General features: G+C 38.5%; 5 protein-coding genes across 6 annotated transcripts; all 5 read left to right on the plus strand.

Moving 5' to 3' along the window:
* The first annotated feature begins 58 nt into the window (after positions 1 to 58).
* Positions 59 to 1,003, plus strand: LOC137888302 (olfactory receptor 8G17-like). The gene has a single exon (XM_068731680.1). The coding sequence runs from the start codon at positions 62 to 64 to the stop codon at positions 1,001 to 1,003; it is 942 nt and encodes a 313-aa protein (XP_068587781.1). The 5' UTR covers positions 59 to 61.
* Positions 1,004 to 5,148: 4,145 nt separating this feature from the next.
* Positions 5,149 to 13,991, plus strand: LOC137888301 (putative olfactory receptor 52L2). Of its 2 annotated transcripts, none has more exons than XM_068731678.1 (2): positions 5,149 to 5,226; positions 12,843 to 13,991. In XM_068731678.1, exons 1-2 carry the CDS (start codon positions 5,170 to 5,172, stop codon positions 13,785 to 13,787), a joined length of 1,002 nt encoding a protein of 333 aa, XP_068587779.1. In that variant the 5' UTR covers positions 5,149 to 5,169; the 3' UTR covers positions 13,788 to 13,991. The 2 variants fall into 2 exon arrangements, with proteins under 2 accessions (XP_068587779.1, XP_068587780.1); XM_068731679.1 differs by lacking the exon at positions 5,149 to 5,226 and adding an exon at positions 5,625 to 5,684.
* On the plus strand, positions 8,693 to 9,637 carry LOC137888316 (olfactory receptor 8G17-like). The gene has a single exon (XM_068731695.1). It carries the CDS (start codon positions 8,693 to 8,695, stop codon positions 9,635 to 9,637), a length of 945 nt encoding a protein of 314 aa, XP_068587796.1.
* Positions 13,992 to 17,191: 3,200 nt separating the features above from the next.
* Positions 17,192 to 18,340, plus strand: LOC137888304 (putative olfactory receptor 52L2). The gene has a single exon (XM_068731681.1). It carries the CDS (start codon positions 17,192 to 17,194, stop codon positions 18,134 to 18,136), a length of 945 nt encoding a protein of 314 aa, XP_068587782.1. The 3' UTR covers positions 18,137 to 18,340.
* A 1,041-nt stretch (positions 18,341 to 19,381) lies between these two features.
* LOC137888263 (olfactory receptor 10J4-like) lies at positions 19,382 to 26,643 on the plus strand. Its single transcript, XM_068731624.1, has 5 exons — positions 19,382 to 19,418; positions 19,590 to 19,661; positions 23,591 to 23,778; positions 23,892 to 24,554; positions 26,470 to 26,643. The coding sequence occupies exons 1-5, from the start codon at positions 19,382 to 19,384 to the stop codon at positions 26,641 to 26,643; spliced, it is 1,134 nt and encodes a 377-aa protein (XP_068587725.1).
* The last annotated feature ends 289 nt before the right edge of the window (positions 26,644 to 26,932 follow it).

Genomic DNA, 26,932 nt, shown 5'->3' on the forward strand with positions numbered 1-26,932 from the left:
ATCCCTAATCCCAGGACGTTACTTGTGACATTTACAAGTTTGTTTTGTATTTTTCAGGTTGATGGAAAACTACACTTACAACAGCTTCATATTACAACTAGAGGGGTTAAATGTCTCAAAGGAATCTACGTACCCTGTGTTTCTTTTTCTGTTTTTTTCCTACTTGTTTATAATTGTTGCAAATGTGAGCATTTCTGTTCTGGTTTTCATGGACAAAAACCTTCACCAGCCCATGTATCTCCTCTTTTGGAACCTGTCAGTTAACGACATACTTGGAAATTCTATCCTGTTACCCCGTTTGCTTATAGACATGTTGAGGCCTCCCTCTGAGCTCTTCATCAGTTATTATGAATGTGTGGTCCAAGCTTTCACCACACACATGTTCAGTACCACTGCTCACACTATACTCATGATTATGGCCTTTGACAGATATGTGGCCATCTGTTATCCTTTGTGTTATGCAACTATAATGACAAACAAAATGCTGATCAAGTTGACAGTTTCTGCCTGGGGAGTGGCCCTTGTTTTGGTCGGGATTCTTCTCGGTCTTACCCTCCGGCTGAACCGATGTAGGACTCTGATAAGAAGCCCTTACTGTGACAATGCTGCACTGTTTAAACTCTCCTGTGAGAGTGTGTTGATTAATAATATCTACGGCCTCACTTTCACTGTAGTCCTGTTCACAGGTTCTATAGGCAGCATGGTGATCACTTATACAAAGATCACAGTAGTCTGTCTCACCAGTAATAGCAAGTCTTTGAACAGTAAAGCCTTGAAGACCTGCAGCACTCATCTGCTTGTGTATATTATTATGTTGTTGAGTGGAATGTTTATCATTATTCTGCATCGCTTCCCACAGTACTCAGACTACAGAAAACTCATTGCTATTTTGTATCATATCATCCCTGGCAGCCTTAACCCAATCATTTATGGCTTGCAGTCCAAAGAGATGTGTAAATTTGTGTCTAGGTTACTTGAGTCTAAGAAGGTTTTGCCATCATAATAACAACGATTTCACAAGCTCACAGGAGTTTTTAGCTCATGAGGCCCCACATTGATTCTATGCGGGCTTTCCTACAGAAAACTCACCAACTGTTATGACAAGAGGGGATAATTGTAACTGCAAAATCATATAAAATGTGTAGATGTCCGGCTTTAATGCTGGAGTTTCCGACCTGGAAACCTACATGATAGTTTATGTGTAAAAACACAAATCAGAAATTGTTATCCACCTAATAAGATTCAAAAATGGATATGTTAGAATAAGTTGTAAGGTCCATTTATGGTTATGAAGTGATGTGGTTTACTTACGGACATCATTCTAACAAGCAACATATCAGACTTTGTCAGGGGCATAACAATAAATTCCTTGACTTACTTCCATTGTTGAGGCCTTTTTACAGTCCATCAAAACAGACAAGATAATAACAATAATGCATTTTATTTGTAACGCACTTTTCATTCATAGAATCTCAGAGTGCCAAAGAGCCAGTACATAGTAAAATAGTACTAGCCAGTACATAGTTAAAACACAGCTAAATCAAACTATAATAAAAAACTAGTAAACATAAGCATAATAGAAAACGGTAATTGAACAGAAACACAAAATAAATAGCTGACAGTGAGTTAACACAAGGTCAGAAATGCCTCCCTGAATAAAAAGGTTTTTAGGCCAGTCTTAAAAGAGTCCAGTGTCTGCGTTGCCCTTAGGTGGTCAGGGAGACTGTTCCATAGGCGCGGCGCTGCCGAGCCAAAGGCCCGGTCGCCCGTGGTGTGGAGCTTGGTGTTGGGGAGCGAGCTGTTTGAAGATCTGAGGGTGCGGGTGGGGGTTTGGGGAGTAATGAGTTCTTGTAGGTAGGGAGGTGCATCATGTCCATTTATGCATTTGTGTGCGAGTAGTAGGACTTTGTAGTCAATCCGGAATGAGACAGGGAGCCAGTGTAGTGAGTGTAGAATGGGTCTTATGTGCTCATATTTCTAGACTCTCATCAGGATCCTGGCAGCGCTGCTTTGGATGTATTGCAGCTTCTGAATGTTCTTGCAGTGATCCCAGTGAAGAGTGAGTTACAGTAGTCCAGTCATACATTGATAAATAAAATAAACAGTGAATTAATAAAGGTTAGTGGATGACGTAAAAGTCACATGAATTCTGATATTACTGTTCAGACTGTATCCGATTTACGACTACATACAAAAGTGGCCCAATCAGAATTGAAAAGATCAGATTCCATGTTGTTATGAAAAAAAAAATTGATCTGAGTCACATATGCACAAAAATTGGATTTGGGACAATTTTCCCTGCAATCTGAACGTAGCCAAAAATCTCCTTGCACTGTGTCACACCCTTCCAATTCTTAATGATTGATTTAACCACATTACAAGGGAAGTCCTGTAACTTCTGTGCACTTGTGCATTTTAATCACCTTTTTGCCGAACTGCTTTGAGTGTTCCTCTGTCTTCATGCTATAGATTTTGTCATGATAATGACATACCAAAAGTTGGACCTTCCAGATTATATATTTAGATGAATTTGTAGAGATCCGTTCTCACTTTGAAATTAAACAGATTTTATTTGTTGATTAAATCCTTTTTGATGTAATGTTGTCCAACAATAACATACAATAATTATGTTTTATTGCTCAGTATTTCATATGCCAAATAACAGTCTGGTGTGATGCTTAGTTTATGTTTTTTCTTTCTTCAATCATAATGTGTACTTTTGAATTGCTGTTGATTTTAATAAGCATTGTTTTGCATGGAATCCAGGAAACTAAAAACCACTTTGTGAAAGTTACTGAAAATAAAAATAATAAACCAAGTGATGGATTTTAGGCTAGAACAGTTTACAAAATTGTATTATCAGCCCGCTAGCTTCCGGCAGCGGGCAGGATGCTAGCAGGCTAAGAAGCAGACTGACAGGAGCTCACAGGACAGTCTCTGGAACAACCTGGCATGGTGGTGATAACGCCCTTTTGAAGCCAAGTAGTAGGGCCAGTTGGGTTCCCAGGAATGGGTTATGAGCAGGCTCAGGACAGGCTGGCTGCTGAATCACAAAGCAAAACCTCTTACTGGCAGGTAGGTTAGTTATGAGTAGGCTAGGCAGGCTTGGAAGCAGGTGAAGAGTCAATTGGGTTGGTAAGCAGGAAACAGTCGAGCTGTGTTATGTTTTTCTAACTGCATGCTGAAGTGAATTTGCAAAACAAAGATAATGCAAATATGCACGTACCTTAACATCAGTGGTAAGAGATTCATCCTTCATTGTTTTCACAAAAAGCAAACCAAAATGGAGTGGGCATTGTTTAGCCTTCAAAAGGCTAACGTAATGACAGCCTTGTGATCGCGAGGCTTATGGCTGAAGTATAAAAGTAAAAGTAAAATGCCAGTAAAATGAGCCACAAACATTGACTATCATGTCTACTTAAAATGTACGAGTTAAATAAAAGGTTTATTTCAAGAATTTGGTTGTAATTACAATATACAAAGTCAGCAATATTAACTGCTAACATTGTACAATATCTGTAACATTAGCTGCTAACTTTGACTTCACAAGGCTAACATTAAGCTACATACAATGTCGGTAACATTAGCTGCTAACTTTGACTTCACAAGTCTAACATTGAGCTACATTATACAATGTTGCTACCATTAACTGCTAACTTTGACTTCACAAGGCTAACATTAAGCTACATTATACAATGTCGGTAACATTAGCTGCTAACTATGACTTCACAAGGCTAACATTAAGCTACATACAATGTCGGTAACATTAGCTGCTAACTTAGACTTCACAAGTCTAACATTGAGCTACATTATACAATGTTGCTAACATTAACTGCTAACTTTGACTTGACAAGGCTAACATTAAGCTACATACAATGTTGGTAACATTAGCTGCTAACTTTGACTTCACAAGTCAAACATTGAGCTACATTATACAATGATGCTAACATTAGCTGCTAACTTTAACTTCACAAGTCTAACAATAAGCTACATAATACAATGTCAGTAATATTAGCTGCTAACTTTGACTTCAGAAGGCTAACATTAAGCTACATACAATGTCAGTAACATTAGCTGCTAACTTTAACTTCACAAGTCTAACAATAAGCTACATAATACAATGTCGATAACATTAGCTGCTAACTTTGACTTCACAAGGCTAACATAAAGCTACATACAATGTCGGTAACATTAGCTGCTAACTTTGACTCAACAAAGCTAATGTTAAGCTACATTGTACAATGTCAGTCAAATTAGCTGGTAACATTAGCTAATACAATACTAACATTGACCTACGGTACAAAGGTAACGTTGAGGTAAAATTAACAAATATCAGTAACATTAGCTGGTTACTTCCTAAATCAGAAAAATGTCAGGAACATTTGTCTTTATCTTTGATCATCACAAGATAACATTAAGCTACATAACAAAATTCATAACTTTCACTGCTATCAATCATAAGGTCAACATTTACCTTTATTATATGTTTAAAATAACGTTAGCTGCTAACTTTGATACAAGACTAAAATCTAGCAATATAGTAGTGACATTAATCACAGTAACATCAGTCATGACAATGTCAGTTACATTAGCAGCTCACATTGGCCAACACTAGGCTAACATTATTAGCCTCAAGTGTCAGAAACATCAGCTGCTAGTTTAAGATATGACAACGCTAACATTAAGCTACATTACCGCAATCTCAGCAGCTGCTCACCATGTCAGGAAAAGTAGCTAACTATCACAGGGAATAAATTAACCTACAAAGTATGGTGTCAGTAACATTAGCTGCTAACTTTGACCATCACAAATCTAATGCAAGGATCATAAAATAAATGCCAGTATTTGCTTAGAACTACCTAGTTAGCTTTGTCTATAGAATTAAGCTACTTTATACAATAAGTAACAATAACTACTAATTTTGGTCAGTGTAGGCTAACGTCAAGCATAATTATACGATGCAAGACGCACCATCTACTAACTACGACCATAACAAATCAAGGCTCACTTACATTGGCTGCAGACGTATAACGTCACATCTGTTGGCTGTAGACTACGGAATCATTTGTGTTAACTCGCGTCTCTTGTGCTAGACGCCCTGGAAAGAAGGGGGGTGGGGGGGCTTCAGATACCAGAACGCCGTCTTGTATGAATTGAAGATAACATCCGATGTGTCACGGGAGTTCAGGATCTGGACCCAATAGCAACCACAGGACACAGAATACGGTACCAATCTATTTATTTTCTACCGGCGAAGACAGTAATGCCTGTGTGGAGCCCGTGGTCCGACACAGGATGGCTGGCGAATCGACGGTGTGATGTCCCGCGGCTCGACACCGGAGGCAGGCAGATTTTCCGCTACTCTATACCTGTCAAGTCAAACAGGGTATTCTTTTATGTAAATAGAAGGAATATAAAGAATTGAATAAGATTTAAGCTAATTGTAAATAAAGGGAAAATAAAGCAGTTTGTAATTAATACTGACAATCTGACTATTCGGGAATAAACAGGGCAGAACCAATCTGTCTAGAAGTCTAGATAAGGCGACACACAATGACACACCGTGTCGAAGTAAATACGGTCCGGAATCGGACAAACGCCGCACCAGAAGAGATCGCATGATGTGGAGATCTGTGATCTGACTGTGCGGGACTGACGGGTCTGAAAGTCCGGAGAGGCAGCCGGTAAGAGAGCTGAGAGAGCAACAACTGAGAGACTTTATGTGACGTCAGGACCGCTGCGTCACCAGCTGGTTAGCGTTAGCATTACGTCACGTGGATCTGTAGAAAATGAATGCGGCAAGAATGGAACCCTTTGCCGTATATTAGCGTGTTGTTTATGATCGATTGTCCGGTTATGTTTTCTGTCTGGTTGTAAATCATGTGATGGTGAAGCGCAGTAAATGGTGATAGCTTAAGAGTTTAATTGTTTGCTGATGGTATAATAAATACATCTTGATTCACTTTTGATCACTGACTGCTGAAATGAAGTAGAATAAGGGGTTAACACACAAAGGGTCAGACAGGGATTCTGACAGAATGGTGCTCAGTGAATTTCCCCGAGCTGTGTTCACTGTCTATAGCAAGCCACAAGTCGGCTGATTTACTGCAGCGCAATGAACCCAACATAAACAGATTTTGCTGTGATTTGATTGCATTAAACAGATTAGGACGCCTAAATAACTACTTAATGATGGAAGCTCGTTTGGTCAGGTCTGTCGTCCAGACTAAAAGCAATTGACTTTTAAAATTGTAGTTTGATTTGTGAGTAGAGTTCTGTTTGACCGAGTTTTTATAATAAAAATCGATCGAACTTTAATAATATAATTAATTTAAAATAAATATAAAATTTTAAACAACGGCACTTTATGTCAAAAATGCTTGCCGACCCCTGTTGTGTGTAATTAGCAGAATATATTCTTCACATCATCATCTTTTCTACTTTCCCACCTACCTGTAGTGTCCAGTTGTAGATCCAGTTGATAACTGTCACAACCGTGTTACCGTGAAACCACATGGCACCATTTACCATCTGGTTTGTGGCATCTAAAGGCATCCAAAAATACAAATAAAAGACTGAGCAGTCACATCTTATTATCACGTTATTCAATGCTTAAACTTTTTGCACATATAGTAACCCGGGATGCCCCTATTGACAGGCCGATATTCAGAAAAAATACATGATCAGTAGTCACACACGTGGTTGTTAAGGCGCACAACCACACTCATTACTTTTTTTGGTCAAAACTATTATGTCAAAAGTTTGTTCAGCCACATCCTCACTTCGTTAAAGACTATTTTTTTAAAATAATTTTATAAATCACTACACTACTTTAGCAATGACTGTCCGCATTTTCATAACATTTTTAATATTTTCTCATTAACAAATATAATGCAATGTATAATAAATATGGCATGACATTTTTCAAGTTACCAGCTAGTTTGAGGGAGCTTTGTTTTATTTTACCAAAATATTAGATTTGTCACAGCCACATTAGCAGCTACTGAACAAGCTAACAGAGAACTAAAAATGATTGTAGTAACGTTACCTCACTTTAACCAACAAACAGCTCATATACTTTATCATACAGAGGTAGCTTTAGCCCATAGCTAACAACACCAATCACACTAATAATACATAGTATTGTGGAGCTATAGCGTTGCTAGCATCGCCCTACAAATTGTGATAAGCATCTCATCTTTGACAAAGTACATCAGTTTGATAATGTTATAGTATTAAACACACATACGTATTCTCAACCAGGTGGTTTTACTTACTGTTAACCAAAGTTATGGACGCATTTGCGTTGATTGTCTGCTGACATCGACTGTTTCCACCTAGCTAAGCTAGCTGTGTCTGCTTTAGGTCTGCATTATGAATCCCACTTCTCTTCTTGTCAAGACCCGCCCTCTGCAGCAATCAAGCGCTATGATTAGCCAAGTGTCCATGCTCTGACCATTAGGCCATCTTCACCCTAACTACTCAAGGTTAATGCCTAATCTTAACCAATCGTCTCTGCCTCAACCAGCCACTCGGGGCCATGAAGAGCAGTGGGATTCATAGTTAAAAGTCACCGTTCTGCTAGCAAAACCAGTTCAAACTGGTTCTGTCATTTGCAGGGCCGAGAGTGTTTGATTTGTTTGTGTTGTGTCAACTTTTATGTCGACCAATCTTTAACGTTTTAAAACCACAGATTGTACATAAGAAGAGGACGTAGCCATCGTGACGTTGGTTTGTTGACTGATGTTTTGAAGCTTTGAGTTTGGCAATTTTGCCGTCAACATCTTGGATTATGGCCGTCGCCATGTTGTTTTTTCCGCAACCAATAAACAGAGGAGTGACGTAGAGACGCTGTATACGTCTCCGGTAGAGGCCTGTCAATCACTGTGTAGCCCCGCCCCTAAAGCATCCCCTGCTTTATGGTCTGTTTGACTCTAAATGGAGCATAATGTACTAAATGAACATCATGCTGTATTGAAGAAGACTGTAAACTAGAGATTGAGACCATAAACTCATGTTTACAATGTTTACTGAGGGAATAAATCAAGAGAGAAGTAGAGTCATTTTAGACTAGACTTCTATACAACCAGAGGAGTCGCCCCCTGGTGGACACTAGAGAGAATGCAGCTTTAGGACATGAAGGATCAACTTTACTCGGCAGAGCCAGATGTCGCATGTTTAAAACACACAATTTAATTCATGAAAAAAATTAGATGTGAAAATATTGGCAGTTTAATTTGGTATGAATTTAATAAACACAAATAAAAGGATAATTAATGTATTTCAGAAAAACTAAATTTTAGATATAGGTAAAAACTGTACCAAGGGCTGTTGGGGTGTGATGTAATAGTGAAAAAAAGGTTGTTTGTGAGTCCTCACTTCATAACAAAATTTCCCCTGAGAATCAAACTGTGACTATATTAACTGCAATCGAGGAGAAGAACTTTGTTGGGTGTTAATTACCAACAGAGACACAAGACAGAAAAGTCTAAAGTTGGATGAACTACAAGACTCCCAGCAGGTATTACTGAACAATAGTCAGTCATTCTTTAATATGAACAATTATCAAAATGCTATGCAATCATCTTTACCTTTATTTTTGTTGTTTTAATCTTTTGTTTATATTTCTTGTGGCTATTTGTGAAGTGTAACTGTCATTTCAATGAGCCACGGACTTTGTTATTGCAGGTTGATGGAAAACTACACACTCAACAGCTTCACACTCCAGCTGGAGGGTTTAAATGTCTCAAAGGACTCCGTCTACCCTGTCTTTCTCTTCCTCTTTTTCTCCTACATTTTTATAATGCTTATGAACGTTGGCATTGCATGTCTGGTTTTTATTGACAAAAGCCTTCACCAGCCCATGTATCTCCTTTTCTGCAACCTGCCCTTTAACGACATACTTGGAAATTCTATCCTGTTACCCCGTTTGCTTATAGACATGTTGAAGCCTCGCTCTGAGCTCTTCATCAGTTATTACGAATGTGTGGTCCAAGTTTTCACCACACACATGTTTGGTACCACTGCTCACACAGTGCTCATGATTATGGCCTTTGACAGATATGTGGCCATCAGTAATCCCTTGAGATATAATACGATAATGAACAACAAAATGGTGATGAAGCTGACAGTTTCTGCCTGGGGAGTGGCCCTTGTTTTGGTCGGGATTCTACTCGGTCTGACCATACGACTGAACAGATGTAGGACGATGATCACTAATCCTTATTGTGACAATGCCTCACTGTTTAAACTGTCCTGTGAGAGTGTGTTGATTAATAATATCTATGGCCTCACTTTCACTGTAGTCCTGTTCACAGGTTCTATAGGCAGCATGGTGATCACTTATACAAAGATCACAGTAGTCTGTCTCACCAGTAATAGTAAGTCTTTGAACAGTAAAGCCTTGAAGACCTGCAGCACTCACTTGGTTGTGTATCTGATTATGTTGATCAGTGGGTTTATTGTCATTATTCTGCATCGCTTCCCTCAGTACTCAGACTACAGGAAGCTTTCTGCCATTCTGTTTCATATCATCCCCGGCAGCCTTAACCCCGTTATTTATGGTGTGCAGTCTGCAGAAATCTGCAAATCCTTGTCAAAATTATTCCGATCCAAACCAGTTATGCCATTATTCTGAGTGTTTAAAGTTGATGACAAAACATTTACAACACATTACATTTATCCTAAACTTCCTAATTGTATTTGAAATACATGTTAAATATGTTTTGTGTTTTAAGTTCTGTTTATATGTTCACCAAAAAATATGAATTAATTAAATTGTCTTTGGCATAATGCACCCAGCAATTATCTACACCTGCTAGTCTTTTCCAGGTTCACGGGGTTGGAGCTCACTCCAGGCCACTTTATGTATAAAATACGTTATGAACACAAATATAAGGTGTGTGTGTGTTTATATATGTATATATATATATATGTATATATATACAACAATAAAAGCAGAAATAAAACGTCTCTATATATATAGATATACATGGACTGGATGATACAGTATAAAGATGTCTCTGTACTATATATACAGTGTTTACATAGCGATAGGTGTATTTAATGTAGTGTAGCACTTGTCCAGTGTGTTATTTTCCCTGGCGGGGTACTTCATGTACTTTCTGTATCTTGGTTGTTCTTTGCTGAGGTTTGTTCTGTTTAAGTCCCCAAGAAACAATGAATAGGGAGTCTGGATGTTTGTGCTCCACGATAGCGATGTTGTCAGCTCTGTAACGTCTCACTAACACAGGCCTGAGGATGTAAACACCAACCAAAATAAACAAGGAAAACTACTGCGGGGAATTAAAAGAGTTTGCAGATTAGCTTTAATTAGGTTCTGAGTTCGGACCGCGTGAGGCTGCTATTCGCAGCATCTTGAATCTACAAATAAGCTCATACGGACATGTCACTAGGCAGTTGACAGAGAGTTCTATTAAATCTTGGCAAATGCAAATGATTAACACAAATGTTTATTATATATGTGGAAGAAAATACACAGATTTTTGATATCACAGAGGAGCAGGGCTGAGTGTTCATTTTGACTATTACAAGTAGTCAGACAAATGTTTTCTGTAAAAAAAGGAAAAGGTTGGTGGAATAAGTTGCAGCCAAAACAATGAAATGAAAATGTTAGTATACATTTTATTGATAGCACCATAACATTTTGTAGTTTTACTGAAATTACTAAAATTATTTTTCAAAGACCAACAAAATCTTGTGGGTGAGACTTGAGACTTATTTACAATGAAAATATAGCAATTTGGGCACTTTTTTGACCATAAAGTACCACTATGGAACTAGAGGAGTTGAATTAGAAACTAAAATTTCTTTTGACACATTCTTGTTTGCACTTCCACCACATCTGAAGAACGATAAGGTAAATGTTGAAAATGTTTTATGTGAAAAGAACAAGCCAGAATCAGCAGTAATAGTAACATAAAAACAAAGATGAACAAAGATTGGTTGGGAACAAAAGAGTTCTGAGGTGGGAGCCCCGTGGGACACTAAAAGTAACTTGCACCATACAAGAGACCGATCCATATCAATTTACAAAATATTTCCACTTAGTGATAGAATTTCAGTCATTCTAATGACTCTTTTTGCAGATATAATGCAATTACTATGATAATAGGTGATTATAAGCTTTTGTTGAATCAAAAACTATACGCAAAGCATATTTATTGTTGTTTGAAGCAGTTTGAATGAACAAAATGCTTGGTAAGGCTTAGGAAAAGATCACGGTTTGGGGCAAATTAACTACGTTTGATATGTAACTGGCATTAGTAAAGTCTAGAAGTTACAATCAAAACTAACAAAACTATGGTAAAATAAGTCAAATGTTGACTTTGTCTCACACAGAACACAAACAGCTGTCTCCTGGGTATCAGACTTAGAGGGGCACTGTGCAAGCACCAGTATTTATTGCATAGAACTGCAAACCTTTTTCAAATATATTGACAAAAAAATTAGGGCAATCAAGGAGAAACCAGACTGGAGTTACCAAAAAACACTTTTAACTACCAGGGATAAGGGCAGGGGAGTGAACAAAACTTTCCAACAGCTCCTGCTTTCCTTCTTATCCAGTGGTTACTGAGTTCTTTCCCCCTCTGGAGGTTAAACAATAGTTGTGAGGAGAGACACTACAATACCCATTTGGTTTTTTACTCATAAATGAATTGTAAAGACATAATTGGAGATGTCGTCGTTTTCTTTTTTACAAGCTGGTTCTTTGCAATTCTTATTGAATGGTGTAGTTTGTTCTTTTTAACCACTACTATACGTCTATAATTAGTCATTGTTATTATAGGAATGTTCCTTGTTCAATGTTCTGGACATCTTCAAGAGAGTTGGTAAAAATGTTAGCAGTCTTTGTGCTCCAACATGGTGAGAAGATGGCAAAAAAACACGGTGTGTTTGTGATGAGTTTCCACCAAACAAGCTTGTTGACAGCTTCCAATAGTCCCATGAAGATTACATAAAGTTTTGTTACGTAATGATCAAGGTCTTCCCAGAGGAAATAATGCCCATAAAACAGACTCATGCAAGTAGATTCTTTAGAAGGCCTGAGAAGGAAGGCCTGAAGACTGATGTGCTTAAGAGAAAGGTTCATATTGACTTAACCTTTACCTCAACAGATTTCTTCATGCAACTCAGTGCAGCTGGTAACGGAGCACAGAAATTGTTTCAGGGTAGGATGTTTAAAAAGGAGCTTTGTTTTCAGGCAAACGTTTGCATTCAAGATTTTATATGTGCGAGGCAACATCTACATGTAAATGACGATGCTGTTTGAGGGTTTCAATTTTAACGGCACACACTGTTAATGTCTTGGGTGGTAAAATAATGTAAATCATGATGGGTGATCAAACTGGTACATAAATAAGAACTCTTTATCAACCTGTTTATTTTGGTGATCAACTGGACTCTGGTGCAGCTAAATGTAAAGTTTGCAATGATAGAGAAATTCTACCAAAGTCAAAGTTGTTAACAGTACAGAGAGAACCTGTTGTTGAGTTTTCCTTACAGCTCTATTTCTGTAAATGGTTAATTTGAGTTGATCTTCACAACCTTTACTTTTGAGTACACTTTAGTGATACTACTTGTTTTTTTTTTTACATGTAATGGCGTTTTTTCCATTGCAGGATCAATTACTTATGTGAAGCGTACTTTGTCCATCTACTGTTGAGACTGAAAGGTTAAAAAGCACCTTCATATCTTTCAAGAATATTGTCTGTATAGCAGTATCTTTTTCTTTTCTTGTTAGATTTTCATTTGTTTCATTGTTATGTCTGTCATTAATGGCTTCCTTCCTCTTTCTCTTTTTTATTTTCTGTATTGCACAGATGGAAAACTACACATACAACAGCCTCACTCTTCAGCTCGAGGGGTTGAGGGTCACCAAGACTAGCAAGTACCCTGTCTTCGTATTCCTGCTCTTTGCCTACGTGTTCATCTTAATCACCAATGTGGGCATCGTGATCTTGATATGGACAGAGAGAAGCCTCCACCAGCCGATGTACCTCCTCTTCTGTAACCTGTCCATAAACGACGTCATGGGAAACTCTCTCCTGGTTCCACGGTTGCTGGCAGACCTCCTGGTGCCCCCCTCCGAGCGCCTTATTCACTACTATGAGTGTCTGATGCAAGCTTTCACCACACACATGTTTGGTACCAGTGCTCACACAGTGCTCATGATTATGGCCTTTGACAGATATGTGGCCATCAGTAATCCCTTGCGATATAATACGATAATGACCAGCAAAATGGTGATGAAGCTGACAGTTTCTGCCTGGGGAGTGGCTTTTGTTTTGGTCGGGATTCTACTCGGTCTGACCATTCGACTGAACAGATGTAGGACTCTGATCACAAATCCTTATTGTGACAACGCCTCACTGTTTAAACTGTCCTGTGAGAGTGTGTTGATTAATAACATCTATGGCCTCACTTTCACTGTAGTCCTGCTCTCGTCGTCTATCGGCTGTATAATCATCACCTATTCTAAAATCACAGCAGCCTGTCTGACTAGTAAGAGCAAGTCTTTGAACAGTAAAGCCTTGAAGACCTGCAGCACTCACCTGTGCCTGTATCTGATCATGTTGATCAGTGGGTTGATCCTCATCACCCTCCACCGCTTCCCCCAGTACACAGAGTACAGAAAGATTTCAGCCATTCTCTTTAACGTTGTTCCCGGCAGCCTCAACCCTGTTATCTACGGGCTGCAGTCTCAAGAAATACACAAGTGCTTGTCAAATATATTCCAACTAAAAAAAGTTACGCCATCATTTTAATTGTGGAGGGGGTGAACCAAGTGAATCTATGATGAAAACCTTAATTGCAATAATTCACCCAAACCTGAACAATTTAAACTGTAAAAAGTAGGAATGTTACTTGTGACATTTGATACAAAAGATAAGTTGTTAATTCAAAGAATTACATTTAAAAAGATCTCATGCACTCCTGTTGTTCTGTAGTTTGGTGATTATGTGATTAAATGGAAGACCTTGTTGTGTTCTACTTATATGTATTTACCTTGCTCTGAATTTTCCTATCCAGTGGGAAAGATGAACTAAGAAACTGACACTGAATACATTTTTTGAATGTTAAAGTTTTCTCAAAATGTTACTTTCTTTGTGAATTTGAAGTACTCTTGTTTAATAAAACTATCAAATGAAATAACCAAAATCATGTTGTTGTTTATTTGAGTTTGATCTTTAGCGAAGAGCACAAATATGTAACATAACCATAGATGTTCCGATCTGATACTTGTATTTCTTAGATAATAGAGCTGCACAGTGCACATTCCAAGTACATTTAACTAAATAAAATGAATCAAATGTATATGCTTGACAATTGAAAAAATCCTGTTTCTGAATAGTTGACTGTCTTTTTTATATAACTATTAAAGTAAATGACTGTGCTCCACAAAAGAATAAAAAAAACAGAGACCAGAGTGGACGAGATGGAGCTCGGAGTTTGAGAGACACACCAGTCGTGCATTACTCAACACAGATCCACAATAATTAAATTATAAGGCACTCTTGACAATTATCAGTTATCAAAGGGCCTTTTATTTGATTTGCTACAAGAGGTTTTCCTCTCATTCAGTAATCTATAATCTTACTTTTACTTCAAAACCAAGTGAGGGTTCCTTATGAGGAAAATCAGCATGTGTGCCGTGTTAGTAGACAGCATGGTTCCTAGAGTCTCTCCCTGTCAACACTTGTGCAGGTGCACACGGAGAAATTTGGTTGCATTAGCAGCTATTGATGGAAATGCCCTCCAGTGCTGTAGTGGATTGTCTTTAACCTGGCTGAAGAAGTGTCTATTCACTGCCCCCAGGAGAGTACTTTTCATCGTCTTGATTGGAACAAAGGCCACTTCACCAGTGTTCGTTGTGGTCACACTTTTACTTTTATCCATGCTAGTGGTCTGGCTCTCGGTTGGGATGGCTTGGGTCGGTCCAACACTTTGTTCCAGACTGAAATATCCTAACAACTCTTGCATGGACTGAGATGGAAATTGTATACATATTCATGGTCCCCAGAGATTTAAGCCTATTCACTTTGGTGATTCTCTGACGTTTTATCTAGCGTCACCGTGAGGTTTAAATCTATAGTTCAGAGTGAGACCTAGATGGCACCAAAAACAGATAAATTATTTTTTTTAAATAGATAACTAAAAGTTGGGATCCAATTTCTATCCAACCATCCATTTTCTTCTGCTTATTGGCTTATGGCTCTACTTTAAGCTCCCTCCGAAACTCTAAAGCTCAACTCAGCCACCCTATGAAGGAAACTCATTTTGGCCGCTTGTATCTCCAATCTCATTGTTTCAGTCACTACCCAAAGCTCATGACCATAGGTGAGCGTCTGAACAAAGATGGACTGGTAAATAACGAACTTTGGCTTCCAGCTCAGCTTCCTCATCACCACAAGGGTTCGGTTAAATTCTCACAACACTGCTGACAACGCACCAAATTGCCTGTCCATCTCACCCTCTATTTTACCCTCACTGGTGAACAAGAACCCAGGATACTTCAACTTTCTCTCTCTTGGGGCAGTGACTAACTCCCAACTAGGAGGGAATATACACCTTTCTCCGGCAGAGAACCAGTGACTAAAGGTTGCAATGATAGAGTGAATAAGTGTATTTGGTATGAGGAGTTACCAAATACACTTATTAACTTCCAGGGAAAAGGGCAGGGTAGTAAACAAAACGTAGGTTCTTCACCGATCGGAAGAGTCAGTGTCTGTTTTTTGCTTTTTTTCCGACAGCTCCTGCTTTCATTTTTATCCAGTGGTTACTGATTTGTAGTATGCCTTGGTTCCCTCCAGATTTGGGTGAAGTGGCAGTGTCGGTAATCCTGATTGATAACTCTTCCCATTTCTCTGGCCCCCTCTGCTGGAGGTCAGGCAATAGTTGTGAGGAGGGACACCACAATACCCATTCAGTTTTCTACTAATAAAGAAATTGTAAAGACATAATTGGAGATGTCATCATTTTCTTATTACCGAGCTGGTAAATGTCTTTCCATTATTATTAGATGCTTTGTTCAACCTGTTTGTAACGTTTTTTTTCCTTTGCAATTTTTATTGAATTGTCTCGTTTGTTCTTTTGAACCACAGTTTAGACCATAACTAGTCATTGTTATTTTAGTAATGTTAACAAAAGGAAAACATGCAAGGCATCTTCAAGAGAGTTGGTAAAAATGTTAGCAGTCTTTGTGCTCCAACATGATGAGAAGATGGCAAAAAAACACGGTGTGTTTGTGATGAGTTTCCACCAAACAAGCTTGTTGACAGCTTCCAATAGTCCCATGAAGATTACATCAAGTTTCATTACGTAATGATCAAGGTCTTCCCAGAGGAAATAATGCCCATAAAACAGACTCATGCAAGTAGATTCTTTAGAAGGCCTGAGAAGGAAGGCCTGAAGACTGATGTGCTTAAGAGAAAGGTTCATATTGACTTAACCTTTACCTCAACAGATTTCTTCATGCAACTCAGTGCAGCTGGTAACGGAGCACAGAAATTGTTTCAGGGTAGGATGTTTAAAAAGGAGCTTTGTTTTCAGGCAAACGTTTGCATTCAAGATTTTATATGTGCGAGGCAACATCTACATGTAAATGACGATACTGTTTGAGGGTTTCAATTTTAACGGCACACACTGTTAATGTCTTGGGTGGTAAAATAATGTAAATCATGATGGGTGATCAAACTGGTACATAAATAAGAACTCTTTATCAACCTGTTTATTTTGGTGATCAACTGGACTCTGGTGCAGCTAAATGTAAAGTTTGCAATGATAGAGAAATTCTACCAAAGTCAAAGTTGTTAACAGTACAGAGAGAACCTGTTGTTGAGTTTTCCTTACAGCTCTATTTCTGTAAATGGTTAATTTGAGTTGATCTTCACAACCTTTACTTTTGAGTACACTTTAGTGATACTACTTGTTTTTTTTTTTACATGTAATGGCGTTTTTTCCATTGCAGGATCAATTACTTATGTGAAGCGTACTTTGTCCATCTACTGTTGAGACTGAAAGGTTAAAAAGCACCTTCATATCTTTCAAGAATATTGTCTGTATAGCAGTATCTTTTTCTTTTCTTGTTAGATTTTCATTTGTTTCATTGTTATGTCTGTCATTAATGGCTTCCTTCCTCTTTCTCTTTTTTATTTTCTGTATTGCACAGATGGAAAACTACACATACAACAGCCTCACTCTTCAGCTCGAGGGGTTGAGGGTCACCAAGACTAGCAAGTACCCTGTCTTCGTATTCCTGCTCTTTGCCTACGTGTTCATCTTAATCACCAATGTGGGCATCGTGATCTTGATATGGACGGAGAGAAGCCTCCACCAGCCGATGTACCTCCTCTTCTGTAACCTGTCCATAAACGACGTCATGGGAAACTCTCTCCTGGTTCCACGGTTGCTGGCGGACCTCCTGGTGCCCCCCTCCGAGCGCCTTATTCACTACTATGAGTGTCTGATGCAAGCTTTCACCACACACATGTTCAGCACCAATGCTCACACTGTGCTCATGATTATGGCCTTTGACAGATATGTGGCCATCAGTAATCCCTTGCGATATAATACGATAATGACCAGCAAAATGGTGATGAAGTTGACAGTTTCTGCCTGGGGAGTGGCTTTTGTTTTGGTCGGGATTCTACTCGGTCTGACCATTCGACTGAACAGATGTAGGACTCTGATCACAAATCCTTATTGTGACAATGCCTCACTGTTTAAACTGTCCTGTGAGAGTGTGTTGATTAATAACATCTATGGCCTCACTTTCACTGTAGTCCTGCTCTCGTCGTCTATCGGCTGTATAATCATCACCTATTCTAAAATCACAGCAGCCTGTCTGACTAGTAAGAGCAAGTCTTTGAACAGTAAAGCCTTGAAGACCTGCAGCACTCACCTGTGCCTGTATCTGATCATGTTGATCAGTGGGTTGATCCTCATCACCCTCCACCGCTTCCCCCAGTACACAGAGTACAGAAAGATTTCAGCCATTCTCTTTAACGTTGTTCCCGGCAGCCTCAACCCTGTTATCTACGGGCTGCAGTCTCAAGAAATACACAAGTGCTTGTCAAATATATTCCAACTAAAAAAAGTTACGCCATCATTTTAATTGTGGAGGGGGTGAACCAAGTGAATCTATGATGAAAACCTTAATTGCAATAATTCACCCAAACCTGAACAATTTAAACTGTAAAAAGTAGGAATGTTACTTGTGACATTTGATACAAAAGATAAGTTGTTAATTCAAAGAATTACATTTAAAAAGATCTCATGCACTCCTGTTGTTCTGTAGTTTGGTGATTATGTGATTAAATGGAAGACCTTGTTGTGTTCTACTTATATGTATTTACCTTGCTCTGAATTTTCCTATCCAGTGGGAAAGATGAACTAAGAAACTGACACTGAATACATTTTTTGAATGTTAAAGTTTTCTCAAAATGTTACTTTCTTTGTGAATTTGAAGTAATCTTGTTTAATAAAACTATCAAATGAAATAACCAAAATCATGTTGTTGTTTATTTGAGTTTGATCTTTAGCGAAGAGCACAAATATGTAACATAACCATAGATGTTCCGATCTGATACTTGTATTTCTTAGATAATAGAGCTGCACAGTGCACATTCCAAGTACATTTAACTAAATAAAATGAATCAAATGTATATGCTTGACAATTGAAAAAATCCTGTTTCTGAATAGTTGACTGTCTTTTTTATATAACTATTAAAGTAAATGACTGTGCTCCACAAAAGAATAAAAAAAACAGAGACCAGAGTGGACGAGATGGAGCTCGGAGTTTGAGAGACACACCAGTCGTGCATTACTCAACACAGATCCACAATAATTAAATTATAAGGCACTCTTGACAATTATCAGTTATCAAAGGGCCTTTTATTGGATTTGCTACAAGAGGTTTTCCTCTCATTCAGTAATCTATAATCTTACTTTTACTTCAAAACCAAGTGAGGGTTCCTTATGAGGAAAATCAGCATGTGTGCCGTGTTAGTAGACAGCATGGTTCCTAGAGTCTCTCCCTGTCAACACTTGTGCAGGTGCACACGGAGAAATTTGGTTGCATTAGCAGCTATTGATGGAAATGCCCTCCAGTGCTGTAGTGGATTGTCTTTAACCTGGCTGAAGAAGTGTCTATTCACTGCCCCCAGGAGAGTACTTTTCATCGTCTTGATTGGAACAAAGGCCACTTCACCAGTGTTCGTTGTGGTCACACTTTTACTTTTATCCATGCTAGTGGTCTGGCTCTCGGTTGGGATGGCTTGGGTCGGTCCAACGCTTTGTTCCAGACTGAAATATCCCAACAACTCTTGCATGGACTGAGATGGAAATTGTATACATATGCATGGTCCCCAGAGATGTACGCCTGTTCCAGGGTCACCGTGAGGTTTAAATCAATAGTTCAGAGTGAGACCTGGATGTCACCAAAAACAGATAAACAATTTGTTAAAATTAGATAACTAAAAGTTGGGATCCAATTTCTATCCAGCCATCCATTTTCTTCTGCTTATTTGCTTATGGCTCTACTCCGAAATCACTCTGAATCTCTAAAGCTGAACTAACTCCCAACCAGGAGGGAGCAATCCACCTTTCTCTGGCAGAGAACCATGGCTTCAGGCTTGAAGGTACTGACTCTGTTCCCGAAGTTCAGGGTCTGAAGGAGACAACAGAGCCACATCGTCTGCAAAGAACAATTCTGAGATCCCCAATGAAATTAACAAAAATAATCCCTGACAAGGGACAATTTTGGCGAAGGCCAACATCCACAGAATAAAACAGTTCTCAGTTTTCTTTATATAGGGATCAAGTGGCTTGTAGTAATGACCCTGTTACCCAGTATTTCTGCAGTACCCCCACCCAGGACTCCACTGCGGAAAATGGTCGTAAGACTTCTCCAAGTCCACTCTACACATGTAGACTGGATGGGCAAACTCCCATGACCCCCTCAGCAACCTTTCAAGGCTGAAGAGCTGCTCAACGGCCAGAATGGAATCTGCATTGCTCCTTCTGGATCTGAAGTCCCTCAGTTGGAGTTTTTTAATGTATGAATACATTTATTTTACTATGAATCTGCAAATTAATTTAGAAACATTGATGAATCTCAAAGTTGTGAGTCAGAACAACTGGTACTGTCCAACTTGTGCTCAAAGAATCAACAGGAAAGACTACTCACAACTACACACACACACACTTACACACACACACACACGAAAAGCAATTAAAGTAAAGTAAGAGCTTTTATAATTAATCTCTAATTAGGATGTTAAACATTCAAAACAGACATTTGTTACCACGGCAACAAGGACAATTATGTTTCTTATGTTTTCTTTTCAGGTGCTTGTTTATAACCACAGAGGTTACTTAAAATAGGTCCCTTTGGTATTCTTTTGTTATCCTGTGTATAATTGATGTTTTTAATGAACAGGATCTGACGTCACTGTGTAATTAAAGTTGTTTGGTCTCACCATAATCTTCATTATAATCAGAAAAAAGGTCAGTTGCCCTTGAAAAGGCATAATGTGGACGTGATGAAGTTCTTGTGTCTGACTAGACCTGACTGAGCGCCGCAAAGTCTGATCCACACACTCAGGTAAGATGATGATATCTTATTTATGAACCATGTCTGAAGAAAATCTAAAGAAGTGTTGTTATGTTGTCTGAAAGTGTTGAGCTTTTTAAAGTTATCCTATTTAACTTTGTAATGTGTGATGTCAAAATGAGCTTGTGATCAGATGAAGTCACATACAGAGCTTTTCATTTTTGCAGTTAAATTATTCTGCACCTGTCTGTTGACAGCAAATTTGTCCACATCCACCCATCTGTTCATCTGTCTGCTGATGAGAGATGGAGCTTTGGACGTTTGATATTTCACCTGAAAGCCTCAGAGGTCTGTGAGTTACTGTTTTGATGATGTCCAGTACAACCAAACTTCAGTTTCATATATCATGAATTTATCAGAATTTTTTTTTCATTTGAAAGTAGAACAAAAATGTTACGTAATTTTAATGTTACGGTTACACATTTCTGATAATAATCATTTAGTCTAAATTTGTTATCCCTTGAAAACAAATATTTTTCATTGCTTCAGTGTAATTGTATGTCAATGATTTAAGGCAATAACATAATTTTCACTGCTTTGTTAAGCCTGTGTTTTTCTCAGTGCTGAGTATTTTTTAATTTGCTTAATTTGCATAAAGGCTTAATATTAACTGCTCTAATATTGCATGATGTAGCTGTAAACTGCATTTATGTGTCTTGTTTTTATATCTGATATGGTAAATAAGTGATTCTGAAGTAGAAGCAGCATATCAGAGCTTCTACTTCCCACCTGATTTAAAGCTGACTGCTGAAGCATCTGTTTATTTTTAGATTTTAGAGTTTTTTCACAAAACAAGGGGTGTATATTTTGTCATCCAACACTTAGCTCTTAAGCATGTTAGGATCGTTTCATGACCAGTATGATCAGGAGTAATCATTACAGCAAACTTCCGATGTACATAAGTGACCTATCCTTCATAGATGTTTATTCACAGTTTTCACATGTATGTTTCTCCAACTTGGCAAGCTTAGAACTGCCCATTGACAACTCCATTCAGCCCCTTCCTCTTATCTAATCTGAGCCTTGTTGCACTAAGACATCTATTTTTTATTATATTTAGTTTTTTAACTGGGAGTTCTAAAACCTTGAAGTGTTATCTATGAAACCACCAAATGGGCTGACAATAGACAACAGGTAAATATGTCACAGTAGAGGAGAAGTAGCATAGGGAAACATTTTCATCACACTCCCCTGTTTTGATCATAATCATTGATCAATATACAATACACTAATATCCATTTGGAACATCTGCATTAACAATTCTAGTACATTTGAAGAGTATCTTGGCTGTTTTTGTGTAGCATTACTGAGATAAGAACAAGCTGTGGAGGGAAATGGATCATTCTTTACACATGGGTGTCATCATGATGTGTAAGCAGAATAGGTATTACAATTTACATGCATAAAACAGTAGGCAACACATTGTACCTCTGAGGCCATAGAAGTGTTATCTACGAAAACAAAAAGGGTCAAACCACTAAATGGGCTGACAATAGAAAACAGGTAAATATGTCACAGTAGAGGAGAAGTAGCACAGGGAACATTTTCCATCACAGTCAAGGAATCCCACAAAGACTGACTAACCTGATGTTTTTGTTAAAGGAGAAAAGCTCAAAATGGTGTCCGATTACAAATATCTTGGAATCATCCTAGATTCTAATCTGTCATTTACTTAGTACTATCAAATTCAACGTGGCTTACTGTAGGCATATAAAACCATAACTAACAACAGAGGCAGGCAAACTATATATGATTGTTATGATCTTCTCCCACGTAACATACTGTTTACAAGCTGGTCACAAGTGAGCATGACAACACTGAAAAGTATTGAGTCGCTTTACAAACAGACACTGAAAACACTTAACCAAAAGTCCCATAGCCATATAGATCAAAAGCACGATATTTATAATTTTGATAGTTTTAAACATTTTGCAGATTCTTGCCTCATCTTTAAGGTTCTACATGGGTTTGCACCTCCCGCACTGAATCAGTTCATAATAAAGAAGGATAGCAGCAGCAGCAGCAGCAGCAGGGTAACAAGCAAATATCAGAGGGGGCCGTGTTGCACAATACAGACATAGCAAGTTTGTTCTTCTCAGTCAGAGCAACCCACTGCTGGAACAGTCTTTCTATTGACTTAAGGGAAAGCATATTTTACCAAGCTCACCATTGCAATATAGTTCAAAAGCACAATCTTTTTAAATATTTTGACAATATCCCCAGTAAGGGTCAACAGTTCTTCCCAACTAAACATGCCTGAGCCCATCTCTGATTTCCATTCCAGATGGTTTGCCAAAACTTCCTTAAGGCCAACTGAAAGTCTTTCTTCTTAGCCAAACCAGGGTTTTGGTGACCACCAAGACTGTAGCCCTTCTGGTCCCCCAGTACCTGTCTGCTGCTTCTTTGTTATATTGCCACCATGACTGGCACAAACAACCTTCTGACCACCACAACAGAGGCTTTGAACAAGAAGTCGGATTCCATGTCCCCAATCTCATTGTTTTTTAAAATTATCATTTGAAATTTTTGCCTTTTTTACAGACAGAATCGAAAGGGAAGACAGAGGGGGGACGACATGCAGCAAAGGGCCGCGGGTCGGATTCAAACCTCGGCTGCGGCCGTAAGGAATCAGCTTTAGCAGCTGGCAATACACCAGACTCCACTACCTATCCCCTCAGGTGGTTTCCTTTTGAAGGAAACATAAATTGCTATCTGGATAATTCTCACTGGCAATTTTTTTAAGATAAATGGGGAGGATAGTGGGCGAGTGCTGGACCTGGTGTGGCTAGGATTAGGCAACAAAAACACTTTACACAAAATTTGGGGAAAGGTGGTGCTTTTGATTAAATGTTAAAAAACTAAATTTGCCCGGTTTCCGGTTTACAACACCCCTCCTATCTTCTGATGTCCTGTCTGTAAATAAACAGTGACGCATCTCTTTCCTCATTCTTCCAGATTCATACCTGCCCTTGTCGACCAATCACAGATCAAGCTCTGTTAACGGCACCTGGGGGCCTGATGGCGTCACTTTCTTCATCATCCAGGGCCTCGCTAGCCTTGGTCAAGAAAAGATGATCCTCTTTGTCATCCTGCTTCTGGGTTACATGATCATTCTGGGAGGAAACAGCATGATTATCTTTGTGGTAAAAAAACAAGCCATCTATCTAGGATTTGGCCTCATTTTGACAAATGTGGAATTATCGCTTTTTGTAATTATTATTATTGTAATCACTGCCTATGTGTTTTTCTCTTGCAGGCGTTAACTGATTCGAAACTCAACTCTCCCATGTTTTTCTTCCTCTACAACCTCTCCTTTGTGGACATCATCTACACCACCACCACCATCCCCAAAATGCTGTCTGGCCTCCTGGCCGACACAAACACCATTTCTGTCATGGGCTGCTTCCTCCAGATGTATTTTGTCATTCAGCTAGGTATTACCAGCAGGGCCATCTTGACTGTCATGGCGTACGACCGCTACGTAGCCATCTGCAACCCTCTGCGCTACAATGCCATCATGACCCTTCCAGTCCGGCTACTCCTCATTGCAGGAGCCTGGAGCTTCGGTGCCTTCTGCAATTTGCCAGCCACCTCTATGTCCTTCCAGCGGTCTTACTGCGGCCCTAATGTGGTGAAACATGGCTGGTGCGACCCATCCTCTGTAAGGCGGCTGGTGTGCGGTGACGTTACGGTGGATAACATTGTGTCCCTTTCCTGCGCTGTGGTGGCGCTTCTGACCACAGGAGTCCTAATCCTCACCTCCTATGTCCTGATTGGGGTTTCCGTATCGAAGATGGGCGTAGCTCAGAGGCTGAAGGCCTTCGGGACGTGTGCCGCCCACCTCACTGTGGTGTCCATCTCTTACAGCTCGGCCTCGTGCGTATACATCTCCTACCGGGTGGGAAACTTTCCACCACAGGTACGAGATGAATCATCCTGCATATCCTGAATATTTATATTTGCCTTTGTCTTAGTACTTGTCTTATATATGTCCATCAAACATGACATTCAAGATCATGTGTTTAGCTCCAGTGTTTTAAACAAGACTGGCAAAGGTGTGTTTTCAAGGCTTTCAACCACCTTTTTTATGTTAGTCATTTAACTTATATTTTTCCAGGATGGTCCCATTGAAATTTAAAATCTCCTAAGACAGCAGATACGTTTCACATATACAAACACAAATAACAGACTTTAAAACAAAATAGAAAAAAGTTAAAAACAACATGAAATTCACAGAAATGAGAGAAGTAACAAACAAAAAAACAGCAACATTGCATCAACCAATGTATTAGCACTGTCGCTTAGTACCAGGACAACAACATCCAGTGTTCAAATTGTCCTTGCATGCCAATATAAAATATCACCATAGTAAACTGCTGATTAAATAGTCGCTTAAATACATATTTTTGACGCAGCAAAAGAAAACATTTGTTTCCATAGCAGAAAATAACCTAAGTTTTCTATTATGTTTGAAAGTCAGATTGTCCTCTTGGAAAAAAACCTGCGTGTTTAGACATTGAGACTCATTCAATAACCTTCTTATTTACAGTAACAATATAATACAAATCATCAGCACATCAGTTTAGTTTAGTCAAGATTTAGTACAAGACTCAATTAACAGAGATTCCTCTGAACAACATTTCTAGCGCTTTGTAGTCCTTGAATCACACTCACTAAGGGTGAGGCCGAACTATACATAATGGTGTCGTCCGCATATAAATACAATTTTGTATTATTATATTGCAACACAGATTACCAATATGAATTCTAAATAAAGTAGGACCTATTATAGACCTTTGTGGGACACCCTTTTGTATATTTAATTCAATATTCAATAGGAAAAAGTTAGAAAATAAACTGTCAACTTGGACACTTTGTATTGTACCACTCAAATAGTTGTCCAACTATTGATTGGTTTTTGGAGACAGCCCTATATCCACTGGCCTCTGTGTGAAAAGTAAGTAATTGAGAATGCCCTGATTTGATGGAAACTATAGTCTTCTACTGTCTTTAAAAAAAAGGGGCACAAAAGGGAGGGAGAGAGTTTTAACAATATTCTCAGCAGTGTACTGTAAAAAATACAGATCTAAAACATCAGGGCCATCTGATTTTGGGTTGTTTATCTTTTGCATCATATACATCTTTAATAGTAAATGTAAAAGCAAAAGGCAACTTTTGTTTGGAGTCAAGGAAATTTTGACCAATTTGTATTTGTGTTTGCCTTTCAAACAGCAGGCCCAAAGATATAAAGTGCTGATTAAGGGTATTTAGACTAATTTGTTTAATTTGTATGTGCCACACTAACAACGTGGCTCTGTAGATGGAAATGTCCATCTGTTGTTCAGTCCTCCACTTTTGACCAGACTATCTCAACAACTATTGGATAGATTGCAGTGAAATTTGGTTCAGACATTTAGGATGTCCAAACGATCCTAATAACTTTGATTATGCTTTGTCTTTTGCTCTAGTATTATGAATGAGTATATATGTGGTTTAGAATAAAATATCTATACAACTATTGACTTGATTGCCAGAAAACTTGGTTCATCATTCATGTTCCCGTCAGGATGATAAATAATAACTTGGTGATCCTTTACCTATAATTTAATGGCATAATCAGGTCATGTTTATTTTTCAAAACCTGTGCAAATTAAAGAAAGTTTGAAAAAACACTGAACTGAGATGGTGAGCATGGTAAACATTATACCTGCTTAACATCAGTGTTGTCATTGTGAGCATGTTGACTGACCGACTTTGTCATCCTCAGAACCTGCAGATATTAATGCTGAATACGTGTTGTTTTCAATAAATCATTATTCATGGTTGTGTTATAGGTTCGTATCATTGTGTCAGTGCTCTACGCCGCTCTGACTCCTTTCCTAAACCCGATGATCTACAGTCTGAAGAACAAGGAGCTACGAGAGTCCATCATGAGGACTCTGAGCAGGTTCAGACCTGCTGCTGTGTTACCAACCAAAGACATCAACACAGTGAACACAGTGTCCTGACTGGGAGAGAGAACCTGCTTGATATAAATAAAGAAGACTTGCACAAAAACTCATTCAGAAATGATCTGATTTTTAAACCATTCTGCTGTTTATTGTGCCAATCATGTGATGTGTTTGTTCAGCTGTCTATTAACTAACTTATTAAGTTATATTTGCAATAAAGGGTCACATGTAACTAGTTAATATCTTTTTAATTAACTACAGTAATCAACAGTTTCTTATTATATTAATAAAACATATATTGTATCAAAATTAATTGTTTTATTTCTTTATATAGCTGTGTGAATAT

Source organism: Cebidichthys violaceus, unplaced genomic scaffold (genome assembly GCF_023349555.1).
Source record: "Cebidichthys violaceus isolate CVI_PGR_0920_01 unplaced genomic scaffold, fCebVio1.0.p SCAF_53, whole genome shotgun sequence".
In the NCBI taxonomy this organism is placed as follows: Eukaryota; Metazoa; Chordata; class Actinopteri; order Perciformes; family Stichaeidae; genus Cebidichthys; species Cebidichthys violaceus.